At 41.0% G+C, this 15,492-nt stretch overlaps 1 protein-coding gene across 2 annotated transcripts in view; it reads left to right on the top strand.

The window, feature by feature from the left end:
- Window positions 1–17: 17 nt before the first annotated feature.
- LOC138836730 (leucine-rich repeat-containing protein 37A2-like) overlaps window positions 18–15,492 on the top strand; it is a 32,061-nt gene continuing 16,586 nt past the window's right edge. For both annotated transcript variants that reach the window (XM_070035410.1, XM_070035411.1), the window contains exons 1-7: window positions 18–1,036; window positions 3,691–3,762; window positions 4,959–5,030; window positions 7,469–7,540; window positions 8,328–8,408; window positions 11,378–11,449; window positions 13,722–13,796. In XM_070035410.1, coding sequence (XP_069891511.1) covers window positions 24–1,036; window positions 3,691–3,762; window positions 4,959–5,030; window positions 7,469–7,540; window positions 8,328–8,408; window positions 11,378–11,449; window positions 13,722–13,796 — 1,457 coding nt within the window. In that variant the 5' untranslated portion in view covers window positions 18–23. The remainder of the gene's footprint in view (window positions 1,037–3,690; window positions 3,763–4,958; window positions 5,031–7,468; window positions 7,541–8,327; window positions 8,409–11,377; window positions 11,450–13,721; window positions 13,797–15,492) is intronic.

Here is a 15,492-nt window from a genome sequence, read left to right on the forward strand (position 1 = left end):
TGACTCAGCCTCCACAGGAGACCATGACTCACCCTCCACAGGAGACTCCAACCCTGCCTCCGCAGGTGACCCTGACTCAGCCTCCGCAGGGGACCCAGATTCAGCCTCTGCAGGAGACCCCGACTCAGCCCCCGCAGGAGACCCTGACTCAGCCTCCCCAGGAGACCCCGACTCAGCCTCCGCAGGAGATCCTGACTCAGCCTCCACAGGAGACCCCAACTCAGCCTCCGCAGGAGACCTCAACACAGATTCTGCACAAGACTCCAGCACAGCCGCTGCAGGAAACTCTAACACAGCCTCCCCATGAGCTTCCAGCACAGCCTTTGCAGGAAACTGCAATACAGACACTGCAGGAAACTTCAACCCAGCCTGTGCAAGAGACCCTAACCCAGCATCTACAGGAGATACCAACTCAACCTCTGCTGGAGATGCCAGCTCAACCCCTGTGGAAGACTGTAACTCACCCTAAGCAGAAGACCCCAACTTTGCCTCAGCCAAAAACTCCAACTCAGCCTTGGCAGAAGACCTCAACTCATCCTCTTCTGAAGCCCTTAAGTCAGCCTCACTGGAAGATTCTAACTCAATCTCAGTGGAAGACCCCAACTCAGACCCCACAGACACAGTTGGAGCCTGAGGCTAAACCTCCAACATCAGGCTATCAGCCAATGTCAAGGAATACAAAGACTGTACCTGGTGCCATCCTGAAGACTACTAGAACTCTTCCTCTAAAACTCACTACGGTGCCACTTCCACATCCCTATAGGTTTGGGACTCAACCTCCAACCCTGATTCAAGGCACAGTTAAAACTTTGAGTCAGGAACAGGAACAACTTCCTAATAATCAGTTAACAACATCCACCACAGAAAATGCTTTAGCTGTGCAAACAGAACAGAAGGCCCCTCCAAGCATCAGCTTATGTGAGCTCTGTCACTGCCAAGACCAGACACTGTCATGTGTGGATCTCAGCCCAAGTCAGAGGCTCCGCCAAGTTCCTGTGCCAGATATCGACCCCAAGAAACAACTTTTCACTGTCTTGCAAGTATCCCCCTACCTCCTTCGTGCTGGGCATTCTTTTCTCAAGGTCTTCCTCCTCTCTCCAATCCAATCTTGAATAATATTTACTATTTTTTTTCTTATTTTTTTTTAGGTTGGTCGTGGGGCTTGAACCCAAGGTTCACTTCCAGTTTTCTAGTGGTTAGTGGGGATAAGAATCTCATGGGCTTTTCTTCCCCGGGCTGGTTTCAAACCAAGATCTTCAGATTTCAGCCTCCTTAGGACTAGGATTACAGGCATGAGCCACCCGTAACCTGGCTGGCTCTTCAACTTGTCACTTCACCTTCCTTGTTCTCATCTTCCTATTGTATCCATTTGCCAAGCTTTTATTTGAGGTTGCAAAGATCTTTGTCTGTTTCCAAGAAGATTCTGAGTCACAGAAGTTCCATGGGAATACAAAATGGTAGTACAGTTCTCTAAAAAGAACAACAGAGAAATCACTGACTGTGGGCATGAGTGTACCAAACAGGACTCCACACTTTTGGTCCTCAATGAACCTGACAGTGATAGAAACAGTAGTCAGGAAGGAAAACCAGTTTGTGAGAAAGGAGTTCAGCTTGGAACATTTTCATTGGTAAGCAGTCAGAAGGCTTGCAGTTAAATGGAAAAGTCTACTAGACAGATGAGCAGACTTAAATCTTCTCTACTCTGCTACCAGACAAAGTATATATGAACTGAGCAAGAGAGTTATATCAAAGACTAAGGACAGATTAAGGTATCTCAGTAGCTTCTAGTAAACATGCGCTTTTGCCAAGCAATGGTGGCTCACACCGGGAATTTAGCTACGGGAACAGGCTCAGATCTGAGGACCGGGATTTAAAGCAAATCCTATTTGGAAAGTTTGTGAGGCTCTTATTTCAAATTAAATACCAACAAGCCAGAAGTGATAGAATATCATCCTTAAGCAAGAAAACCACAGAGACAGGGCCCAGGCCCTAAGGCCACGGGCAAACAGAAGCAAAATATTTTATTTTTCAACCCACATTTGTTTACTTTCTGGTTTCTATTTTTTGTTCTTTGGGTGGACAATGGGGCTTGAATTCAGGGCTTGGGAATTGTCCCTGAGCGCTTTTGCTCAAGTGGACTCTAATACTTTGAGCTAAAGTGCTACTTCTGGTGTTCTGGTAGGTAATTGGAGACAAGAATCTCACAGAGGGTTGGGAAGGTGGCTCACTGGTGGTAAAGTGCTTGTCTCACATGCATGAAGCCCTGGATTCAATAAATAGGAAGAGCCGAAGTGGCGCTGTAGCTCAAGTGTTACAGCGCTTGCCTTGAGCTGAAGAGCTGAAGGATACTGTCCAGACCCCAAGTTCAAGCCCTACAACCAACAAAAAATTTTTAAAAAAAATTAAAAATGAGGGGCTGGGAAGGTGGCTCAGTGGTAGAGCGCTTACCTTGCATGCATGAGGCCCTGGGTTCGATTTCTTAGCACCACATAAGCAACAAGAAAAAAGCCAGAAGTGGTGCTGTGGCTCAAGTGGTAGAGCACTAGCCTTGAGCTGAAAAGATGAGGGACAGTGCCCAGGCCCAGAGTTCAGGCCCCACACCGGACCCCCCCTCCAAAAAAAATGAAATAGAGTCTAACAGAGTTTCCTTCCCAGAGGGGCACTGAATGGTGACCCCAGTTATCAGCCGCCTGGGTAGCTAGGATTACAGGCATGGGCCACCAGCATCTGCCCACATATGCTTTCATATGTGCATTCTATTCTCCAAAAAAAAAAAAAAATCCCACAGAAGCTAATTTTACAGTACACATCTTTAACACACATTTGAGGGAGGAGAGAGCCTAGAATTCAATGCCAGTCTGAACTTTACCAGGTGTTATCTCAAACACTAATGGCTGATGACAAAGCATAGTAGCAGAGCCTTGTGCACACAAAAATCTCAGATCATCCCATAGCGCGTGCATGCATATGTGTACGCGCACACACAGACACACCAGTTATAGAAGTATAGAGAATAAAAGTATAAAAGCATGCAGTTCTTCCCTGTACTCTCTATCACTCCATTTTATATGCTCTATTCCAATCAGATTAAACCTCATACCATTTCCCATACATCCTCCTTTCCAATGTCTGTCTTTGGCCTTTTATTCCTGATGAGGTAATAAAACTTAACTCTTGTCTCAGTGAACCATGCTTTTCCCTGTATGCAATATGACTCTGAGCTCTTCCCTCACCACCATACTAATTCCTCTAATTTCTAATATTCCTTACATTTCCAACATATACTTCCTTCTAAGGCTTCATCCTTCTTAACAACACTTAAGCACAGCCTTGGTACACTACCTGACAGAGAGGTTTTTATTCCTGTTTTCCCACAATGCATTTGTCCCTTTTTCTGTCACCATTTGCTTATTGATTTAGATGTCATTTTCATCACACATGACTTGGGAAAATTACATCCAGAGTAATTAGAACTACATATGCACGAGATTGCTTGAGCAGACAGCAAATTAAAAGCTTCTGTTGAGGAGCCTCTTCTTTCGTGACAGTGGAGCCACTTTTGTTCATAGCTTCAGAAAGTAGAAAACGCTGGGTTTTTTCCTGCATTAGATTGCCTCATGAAGTTGCAATGCGTTTTTCTTACTCTAATCTTTTCCTTCTTATTCCTGGATGTAAACTGTTTCTCCATAGAAATTTCCAAGGAAACGATATTTCTTATATTGAAGAAAATATATGGGCATCGTACCGTTGGACTGAGAAACTGTGAGTATGTTCTCTCCAAATATGAATATGACACTATTCTGGGACCCACCTTGGCCCAGAATCTTGAAGGAAGTACCTCTGAGAAAAAGCCATTGCACTCCCCACCCCCCATATCCTAATTGACCTCTACTGACTGAAATTCTAACATTATTTTGAACATTAAACTTTATGGGTACTTGGGGTACTGTGAAGTGGCAGAGTGTTTGTCTTGCATGCATGATGAGTCCTTACAGCTATCATGCAAAATGCAGTTTCATGGACCCTCTTTGAACTAAGTATGTGGCAAGTGGAGATTATTGTCTATTGTATAAGTGATGCATGCTTACATTCTTCATGCGTACAAGTGATGTTAATAACAGAATGAAAACTATACCTGAAACAAGAGTATAATAGAAAGATGTTTTCCCAGGCAGTTGTGCACTACTTTATGATAGTTACATATATATTTACTATATTTACATGTAGTACAATAGATTTGGGGTATCATTTTCTTTTTTATCTTTTTTTTTTTTCTTTTTGGCTGGTCATGGGGCTTGAACTCTGGGCCTGTGCGCTGTCTCTCAGCTCATCAGCTCAAGGCTAGCACTCTACCACTTGGGCCACATCTCCACTTCCTGCTTTTTCTCTTTATGTACTGCTGACCAATTGAACTCAGGGTGTTACGTATGCAAGACAAGCACTCTACGACTGAGCTATCTTCCCAGCCCCTGTGGTATCATTTTCTTACTGGGTTTTCATTTTCTATAAACTGTAATATACTGCAACTTGATTTTTCCATTTCATAATATATACTTTGAACTTTCCTGTTACAGACATAGAGGACTATCCTATTCCTTTAATCTTTTCCAAAACATTCCATAATGTAGATGCCTCGTGCTTTATTTCATGTTTCCCTTAATATTATTTAGAGCATTCCCATTTAGCTTGTTGCATTCAGGCTACAACGAACATCCTCATATATACTTCTTTGTGAACACAGACAACTCATTCAGCAGAATAGTCTAGAATAGGATTGTTATTATGAACACGGTGATAGTACACATGAAATGTTAATTGTCCTCAAAAAAGTCGTGCCACCATACACTCTAGGCAACAGAAAATGACAGCCTTTCTTTTCCCATACTTTATCTCTCTATTCAATATATTTCCCAATGTTGGATGAATTTAGTTCCAGCAATAACTTTCTTATCTTCCAGAATTCTCAGCGAAAATCACCTTACTGAATTACATAAGGATACATTTGAAGGACTCCTATCCCTTGAATATTTGTAAGTTAGCATCCTTAATGTTTGTAATTATGTATAAATTATTCAGATTCATTACTGAAATCTCTTCTAGCAATCAATTCTGCAGCTATGAACTACTGTGTCTATCTGGGCTCATCTCTAGCAATAAATACTTCCTATTCATTATCAGATTGAGTATACAGATAACATATAGATAGGGAAAAATGGAGTGTAGACATTAGCAATTCCTCATACTCATAAAAACGTTTCCTTAAAAATGCACAACCTGGGTCTGGTCATGTGGCTGAGTGGCAGAGTGCTTGCCTATCATGTATGCAACCCTGGGATCAATTCCTCTGTACCACATAAACAGAAAAAGCTGGAAGTGGCACTGTGGCTCAAGTGGTAGAGTGCTAGCCTTGAGCAAAAGAAGCTCAGAGGAGACTCAGTGCCCAGGCTCTGAGTTCAAGCCCCAGGACTGGCAAAAAAAAAATGTACAGCCTGGCCAGGCACAGATGATTGATGCATCTAATCCTAGCTACCTACTCAGGAGGCTGAGATCTGAGGATTCCAATTTGAAGCCAGCTGGGGCAGGAAAGTCTGGGAGACTCTCATCTCTAATTAACCACCAGAACTAAAAGTGGTACAGTGGTTGAAGTGGTAGAGCACCAGCCTTGAGAAAATGGATCTCAGGGACAGCGGTCAGGTCCTGGATTCAAGCCCCAGCACCAATGCACAGGCATGGGTGCATGCACGCATCTCCCCTCCCAAGACACAAACCAAAGGGAAACTATAGCTCTAGTGTTAGAGCAACAGCGTTGAGCAAAGAAACTAAAGGACAGCATCCAAGGCCTAAGTTCAAACTTCAGTACTGGTACCCAAAACAACAAACACACACACACACACACACACACACACACACACACACACACACACACACACACACTTTGCCCCATTTACACACACACACACACACACACACACACACACACTTTGCCCCATTTTTGTGCTTTGTCCATGAGGCCCAAAGATCCATCCTTAAGCTTATGAATGTTTCCATTAATCAGCCTCCTATGATAATGAGCTATTTTCAAGTAATTCTTTAAAAACCAAAGAGACTCTTAAGTGATTGGCATAACACAAAAGAAGGCTTTCAGTTATCAACCCTTCTAGGTTCTAGGTTCTAAGGTGATGACTAGTTTTGGTCATTGTTGTTTGTTTGTTTTTCCCCACTCCTGGGGCTTGAACTCAGTCCCTGGGCACAGTCTCTTCTGAGCTTCTTTTGCTCAAGGCTAGCACTCTACCACTTAACCCACAGTGCCACTTGTGGCTTTTCTTGGTTATGTGGTACTGAGGAATGGAACCCAGGGCTTCATGCATGTTAGGAAGGTACTCTATCACTAAGCCACATTCCCCGCACGTTTGTTGGGTTTGTTTTGTTTTGGGTTTTTTTTGGGGGGTGGGGGGTCCGGTCGGGGGCCTGAACTCTGGGCTTGTTACTGTCCTTAAGCTCTTCACCTCAAGGCTAGTGCTCACCACTTGAGCCACAGCGTCACTTCCAGCTTTTTTCTTGTTTTTAATGTGGTGCTGAGGAATCGAACTGAGGAATCGAACCGAGTGCCTCATGCATGCAAGGAAAGCGCTCTACCACTGAGCCACCTTCCCAGCCCTGATAACTAGTTTTATACTGACTTTTTGTGGCCTTTCTGCCAGCTGGGCTCTCAAACCTCTAAACATGATTGGAAGGAAACAAATAAGAAAACTCTCCATGAAATCATCCCTTTGATTCTCCTACCATGAAACGCATTGCAAGCTATTTATATCCCACTACTGTGTATATCATCATCATTCACCAATAAAAAAGGAGATAAATTGGCTGCGTCTAGATTGGAGCACACAAAGATGAATAAGGCTGGGATCTACTCTCTAAGAACTCATAGGCTCAAAAGGTCAAGCAACAGTGCAGCAGAAGTGCAGAAAAGGTGTACTGCCAGCAAACAGCTGAATGTGGACCTACGGTTCAAGTGATAGGGCACCAGTTTCTGAGTAAAAAAGCCTAGCAACAGTGCAACGCCTGAGTTCAAGCCCTAGTACACCCTTATAGGCTATACATATAACAGATATGCAATGACTATCCTACATATTGTGTAATCTAACTATATGTCACATATATATATAATAGAATCTTACATTAAGCCTTGACGTTAATTTTATGAGAATACAAAATAAAACCTATTCATTGTTCTGCTCTCTTGAAAGATTACATACATCAGTATCAGTAATTACATTTCATTGATGATGATCATAAGTCAAAATCTGTTAGGTGTGCTGAGACTTACTTGATTAAGGAAGTTAAAACACAAAGGTTTATCATTTAGAAATAATTCTTGTGTTCAATATTATCTATCCTAAAGTCTACATTTAATCATACTCATTAGATATCTAATAGAGTCTGAGTATATTTTCCTTTCTTTTTCTAGAGATTTGTCCTGCAATAAAATACAGTCAATTGAAAGACGCACATTTGAATCATTACCTTTTCTGAAGGTCGTGTAAGTTGCAAATAGAGTTTCAATATTTCGGACTGGGAATGTGGCTCAGTGCTAGAGTGCTTGCCTAGCATTCATCAACCCACAGGTTTCAGTCCTCAGTACCACATAAGCAGAAAAAGCAGAAGTGACACAGTGGCTCATGTGGTAGAGTGCTAGTCTTGAGCAAAAAGAAGCTCAGGGACAGTGCTCAGGCCCTGACTTCAAGCCATAAGACTCGCAAAAACAACAAAACAACAAAAAAGAAGAAAAACACTGCTTTATCTCACATATCAGCTCATTTTGAAATAAAATTAAATTTTACTAGCAAAAAGTTACATATATATATGAAATTATTTTAAACTAGCAAAGATGAGTCATTATAAGTCAGACAGACTCTTTACAAAGCAGTTATTCTCAGCCAATAGCCTGTACCCAGAAGACATTCAGCAACTGTGGATATGCCATGTGCATGTAGTGGGCAGACATGTCTAGAGGGATGCTGATGTCCTGCTTGTAGCCTACAATGGACAGGACAAGGCTCCACAGCAAAGAACTGTGCAGCCCAAAATGAGTGGACATACAAAATCCTGTTCTCTATCAATGAGGGTCACTTGACACTGCATGTGTAAATATGAAAGCAGAAATCACGAGCCAGTATAGCCCACAAGAAGATTTCTTTAGAGCGCAGGCAAGGAACAGAATTGTTTCATTATATGTAAATTAGAATCACAAGAAAGTTCTGGAAAAATGCCTTCTTTTCCCTTTTTTTTTTTTTGGCTTATGGTTTTTGTTGTTTCTTTGTTTTTAGAAACCTTGGTTGCAATTTAATCACAGAACTGAGCTTCGGAACATTCCAGGCATGGCATGGGTTGCCGTTTTTACACCACATGTAAGTGGTATAGATGATAAGCATGTTAAATAAAAACTTATTTAGGTGTTCAAAACCTAATATCCATAATACTAAGCTGGGTATAATGACTATGTGAACTCTCCAATATATGTCTTTATGCATTTTTCTTTTTTAAAGTATTTTTATTGTTGTTATTATGTAGTTATACTAAGAAGTTGCAGTTCCATGTCAGGTTATGAGGACACTGCTTCCTGACAATGTTACGCCTTCCTTCATTCTCCCCCATTTTCCTGCTCCAATCCCCTACCACAAGTTACATGGTTTACTTTAATATTGAGCACATGGAATACACTGACTGCTTTTGCTCCATCCATTCCCGTACCCTCTCCCGTCAAAAATGAAAACTTGTTTCCATTTCACGCTTACTATTTGTGATGAACAGTACTTTGGTTGCTCAGAGGATTTATGCCAGTCTCTGTGTGTAAATGCATTCAGCCCTGTACATGTTATCATGCCTAGTTGTATTTTTGATTTAGCTTCCACATATGAGAGAAAACTTGTGTGCTTTGTCCCTCTGAGCCTGGCTTGCTTCACTTAACACAATTTTTATTTAGGTTCATCCATTTCCCTGCAAGGACACAATCTTATTTCTTTCTAATGGATGTGTAAAATTCCATTGTGTATTGGTACCACATTTTCTTGATCTGCTCATCTGTTGAAGGGCATCTGGGCTGTTTCCATGACTTGGCTATTGTGAATAGTGCAAATGTCGGGCTGGGAAGGTGGCTCAGTGGTAGAGTGCTTGCCTTGCATGCATGAGGCCCTGGGTTCAATTCCTCAGCACCACATACACAGAAAAAACCGGAAGTGGTGCTGTGGCTCAAGTGGTAGAGCACTAGCCTTGAGCTGAAGAGCTGAGGGACAGGGCCCAGGCCCAGAGTTCAGGCCCACAACTGACAAAAAAAAAAAAAAAAAAACATAGGGCAAATGTCTTTACTATATGCTGACTTGGAATGTTCTGGGTAGATATCACACTCAAAAGTGATATCATTTGTTGTTGTTGTTGTTTTTCAAATCAGGGAAAGAAATAAGGTTCACAAGGCTAGGTGACTCATATGACTAGTCACACAGCGCCAGGTTCTGTTTCCTTAGTTCTGATGTATGGCCTGGAAAATAGAAGACATCACACAAGTAACCTTGAAATGAGCTCTGTCATGGGAGCCAATGACTGCTCTGATCAATGTGAGGTTAACATTCATTGCTTCTTTACTGCATCTTTACTGCAGAGTGACTGCCTGACTGCCCACATGTCAGCGAGGCAGAGCTGCAAAGAGCAACACTGATCACCAAGTCCTCCAGCAAGTAAAAGGGTGGATGACTTATCAGTGTCAGTTTCTTCTAATGGTGACAATGGCACTTCTCTCAGTCAGGCAGAATGTTACTTTTCAAGTATGTACCTCTGAGGTTGTTAATTACCTTGGGCAATAGGAACCTCTGAGGTATAGAAAAAGCTATACATTCAAAAAGAAAATACATTGCCCTAGAACTGATTCTATAAATTTTCTTTCCTGACTACCTCCACCAAGACACATGGGTTTTTATTTCCTGTCAGTTCAAAAATGTTATGCTGTTTGCCAGATGTGGTGACATACAGCTGTAATCCAGCACTCAAGAGGTGTGGGCAGGGGACCTATAGTCCAAGGCCACTCTGGGCTACAAGTCAAAACTCTACCTCAAAAAGAAAAGGACTGTGGGGTTCAATGTTCCAAAGGAAATTATGACTCAAGGTGAAATTCTCCTCTAAACTTGTCTCTGTGAAAGGCTGCTTGTGGATCAGGAAATTCAGGTTCCTAGAAGGTATTTTGTGTTGGTGGAGGATTGAGATGTGGCTGGAAGCTAAGATTTGGTTGCCTGTGCTGGCTCTGAATCTCCATCCTCATATAGCAGCCTGAGTAGCTAGGACTACAGGTGTAAGGAACCAGTATCTGCTTAAAATGACTTATTTGAAAATGTCCTTTTAGCCAGAAGCTAATAGCACATATCTTGTAACCTTATCTATTCAAGAGGCTGAGACCTAAGGATTGCAGTTCAAAGCCAGCCAGGACAAAAAAGTCCATGAGACATGAGACCCTCACTTCCAGTTAACTACCAGAAAACTGGAAGTGGAAATATGGTTGAAAGTGGTGGAGCAAAAGATCTCAAGCAGAACCCAGGCCCTGAATTTAAACCCAAGGAGAAACACACAGATACACACAGACACACACACACAGACACACACACACAGACACACACACACACACACAGACACACACACACAGACACACACACACAGACACACACACACACACAGACACACACACACACACACACACACACACACACACACACACACACACACACACACCTGTCCTTTTAATCACTTCATTGATTCTCACAGTCCTGGCTCCATGAGTTTAGAAGCTATTGGACTTTACAAAGGAGAAATCCTATACCTTATTAAGGTAAAGCACTTTCCCATGCTAACTGGTCATGAGCACTAAGAGACAATAGGAGAAGAAAAAAGAGAAAAAAGCAGGCCTTATCCATATTGAATTATTTACCCCATGATTGAGAGTTTCTGTCATGCTACATTTTGAGGGCAACTCAACTGCTGTCCCTGAAACATCCTATTGCTTTCTCCCAGTTCAGTAGCATTGCTTTTCTATTGATAACAGTAGGTACGCAGAAGTGTGCATGCTTCTGGCTGTGTTTGGGTTTGTACTAGAGTCCTGGCTTAATCTCTGCTATCCAAAGCCTTTTCTAGACCTATACCCTTTCTCTTCTCCAAACTCTTTTCTAGAATTCTAGGCAGTGTCCAAAGGATGTCTACCTTATGGATTGTAAGTATGACTTAAAGACAGTGATTGTTTTTCATCTACAAGTTTCAAATCAAAGAAATGAATAGAAACTTTTCATGGAGACTAATATATATCAAATGTTGATAATTTCAATTCCATTGCATTTTTCAGAGTTCTCAATCGTAATCCTCTAACATCTGTTGAAGATTCCTATCTTTATAAATTGCCTGCATTAAAATATCTGTAAGTATTTCAATGATCTTACCAGTCTTGAGATCATTTCTGTTATTCTTGATTAGTTTTTACAAAGCTTTAATAGTTTTCAGTAAGCCTAAGAAAGTCATTTTTTAAAAATCTTTTCTGGTGCTGATTCTAGGGCTTGAACTCAGGGCCTAGATGCTGTCCCTGAGGTACTTTTGCTCAAGGATAGCAGTCTACAATATAACCCACAGCTCCAATTCTAGATTTTATATTATTATTATTATTATTATTATTATTATTATTATTATTATTATTATTAGCATTAGCATTAGCATTATCTTAGCATTATTTTGTACTTTAATGAAGGTAATAGTCTCACAAAATTTCCTGCCCAGGCTGGCTTCCAACCCTGATTTTCAGATCTCAGCCTCCTGAGTAAGCCTGATTATGGGCATGGGCCACAAGCAATCAGCTTAAGAGTCATAATTTTAGTTAATAGGGAATTAAGTGAAATGCCCATGGGAAAAGAAATAACTAAGAAAGTATATATGAAGGACAGAACAGAGAATGAACTTGTAACAACATCACTTTTCCCAGAAGGCAAAGAGGAATAAATGGTGCATTGTTTTATTAAAAAAAATAAAGGGATAGTGAATGTATTTTGAGAATGCTAAAATAGTGGTAAGAAAAAGAGATATTGATCCTAAAACACAGCAACATCCTAATTTGATGATGTAAGAAAGAATATCTTAGAGTCTTTTCAATGAGAAAGAACACTGTCAATTATTTTCAGTGACAAACTCTTGAGCTGACTCGTGCTCTTGAAGGATCTGTTTTCCCTTGAAAATATTTGACCTCCGATTGAAAACTGAACAGTGTCCATACTGCTCACTGCAAAGATCCACAGTATGCACCAATACACTGCTGGTCAGTGAGGAAATATATATACACCTCAAGTTCTCCTGCATGCTTTTCTTCTAGAAAGATACTGTTTACCAAAAAGAAACTTCAGCAATATAGGAAAAACTATTTTCCCAATAAATTTACAAAAACCTAAGGTTCCCAATGAAATCAAGTTTAGCTTCCTGCTACCACCACCTCAATATAATCACATGCTTATTAGAACACTAATATTCACACCCTAAGTAAGTACATTTACTTTTCAACAATGAGGGTGATTCTTTAAAAACAAACTTCAGTGTGGAAAATGTAACATGGATTTCTGTCAGTATTAAGTGTGTGCAACAGGTAGCTAATGCCGCTTCTAATATTATTTTATAAATAATTGTTATTCCTTAGCAGTAAACATAAGTCTACACATTCACTATAGTTCTACAGAATAAATGTAATGATGATGCACAATATGTTATGACACACTAGCTTCAATAAAACAAAAGCTTCAACATCTTAATAAAAATTCTGATCAGAAGAAAATGTAACTCTAAAACAGTCAAAATAATGGCACATTTAAAACTTCCCAAACAAAAGCAATAGCATCACTGAAATGAACAATTTCCAGTATGTTCATGTTTTAATTCACAATGAAACAAAATATGTGCCACAACCATAGTACTTTGTAAACCGTGAGGGATCTTTACTAGAACACAGTATCTTTTTTTATTTCTTTATTCAGATTAAGTGATTACCTAAATTTCACAGTATTGTGGGATAGTCACAAACACATTTTAACCTTCGGAAGGCAAATTGTCATTATCCCGGTCTATAAAGCTTAGGAACTCTACAAACGTTGACAATACAACCATTCCATTCCAAATCAGGTTGATATGTACATTTCTTTGCTCTTGCTTAGTGTAAGCTGTTCCCCTTTTTCTCTCATTCCCTCCCCCCATCTCTGCCCTGAGTTGCTTAGTTCACTTTCATCAATGCCCAGTGCAGCTGATGGGGGAGCCCTTCTGCTGTATTTTTTTCACCCATTTCCCTCTGATTGTGTTCCCTCCTAGCTTCCCTCAGACGTACACATGTACGTATGTATCATATGTGGGGTCAAGAACACAAGAGTCATGTAAAAATGATGCCACACATTAAGAAGAGGTCCTTTGTTTCTTGTCATCTCTCATTGTGTTTTGAATTTAATATCACGTATCAGGGAGACTCGCCAATCTTAGCTGAGCATGATTGTTCTACTTCCATCCCTTTCCCCATGAATGCCCTTATTTTGTTCTTTCTAATGGCTGCGTGATATTCCATTGTATACAGGTACCATAACTTATCTGTAGTGTAGTGGGGCATCTGATCTGTAAGCACACGATCTTTGAGCTGGGGTTTATCATGAATGTCTGGCTTTCTCCTTCAGAGATATGGGAACAACACAGGTGCAACTTACGACAGTTGAGAATGTCCTCATGTTGACCCTTTCCTTGGAAAAACTGTGAGTTAACTGTTTGTACATTTGTATCACTTTTTCAGGTTTGTTTTATTGCTTTCTGAGGCTAGGTTTATTGCGGAGACACTTTCATGCAATTAACTTTACACTTTTTTAAGTATACAGTTTGATGAGTTTGCATAGCTGTAACCACTACCGCATTCCCATCAACCACAAAAGGGAACAGGCCCTTTGCAATCAATCCAGTCCTCCTCCTCCTCCTACCCCTGGAAACATCCAATCTTACTTCTGGCCCTACAGGTCTACCTTTTCTAGACCATCCTATAAATGAAAGCATAGAATGTGTAGCCTTTTGGGCTTGGGTTCTGTCACATCACAAAACCCTTACATTGTCCCACTGGCAGTGGATGCGACTGTAATTGCTCCATGTCTCCCCCTGATCCTCCTATTTCCATTTTCCTCTGCCAAAACTGTACAACCAAGTGACCCAGAAATGCCAAAAGACAGACTACTGTATTCTCTAATCTCTGAGTTCCTTTGGCTCACTCCCCAAAACTACCTTGTCAGATAGGCTATTTGCTCTAGGCATCAATACAAACTGATACTGTATAGTCTGAGCTATTTATCAGAGGACACTAGATCCTTTGTTTTCAGAAATGGCCTTGGAGAATGAAGTTGCTGCCAACTGCTAAATCCTGAGCTCAAACTCTTCCTCTTCTGTCCACCTCTGAGAGTAGTCTGTGACCTGGACCCAGACTGGGTATCCCAGCCTTCTCAAATCCTTAACTTTCAGGCCCTCCTTTGTGATTTGTTTGCCAGTAATCTGTGTAAAGGGATGGCTCAGCAATCAAGACTTTCTACCAGCAGAAGCCAGGGCATATATTTTCTGAAATGGCCCTTTAGCAATGAAGTTGCTCGTCCTGGGCGAAAGGCCAATTCTTCCTTCTCTATGGCTATGTGTGGTGGCTGCCAGCCTGGTGGACACTGGCAAGGGATCACAGAACACACTGATATCTGATGGTTTCTCCATTTCCAAGCCTGGCTGCAGGCTGTTTGAACATAACTAATGTAATCTAACTGATCCCAAGCAAGAAGGCGACCCACAAGATGGAGCATCAGTGTCCCCAAGATATGGGGAGCAAAAGACTCTTATCTAATACTTTCCTGTCATGATTATTGTTGGCAGGGACAAAATGACTTTTTTTCATGCCAGTCCTAGGGCTTGAACACAGGGCCTGAGCTTTTGTACTCAAAACTAGTGTGCTAGCTCTACCACTTGATCCACAGCTCCCAGTGTTTTGCTACTTAACTGGAGATAAGAGTCTCATGAACTTTCCTGCCCAGCATGGCTTCCAACCATGATTCTCAGGTCTCAGCCTTCAGAGTAGCTAGGATTATAGGGGTAAACTACTGGTGCCCAGCTAATTTTCTAATTCTATCATGCCTCCTCATTGACCATTTTTCATTACTACATTACAGGAGAACACCCTATCATTTTAAATATTTAAATATCACAGTGGAATAATGGATTCTTCACATCTTTTGTACCTTATTATTATTTTATTTTTCCCAGTTTTTTGTTATTGTAGAATTGATATACAAAGGGGTACAGTTACATGAACCAGCAATCAGTCAAGAGTACAATTCTTTTTTAACCATATCTGCACTTCAGTGACTCTCTCCTGGCGTATTATCAATTGTTTGTATCTGTACTGCCAGAACCAAAGCTAGTCTCTCAAAT

This window comes from Dipodomys merriami, unplaced genomic scaffold, assembly GCF_024711535.1.
Source record: "Dipodomys merriami isolate MVZ:Mamm:240054 unplaced genomic scaffold, mDipMer1.0.p SCAF_2558, whole genome shotgun sequence".
NCBI lineage: Eukaryota > Metazoa > Chordata > Mammalia > Rodentia > Heteromyidae > Dipodomys > Dipodomys merriami.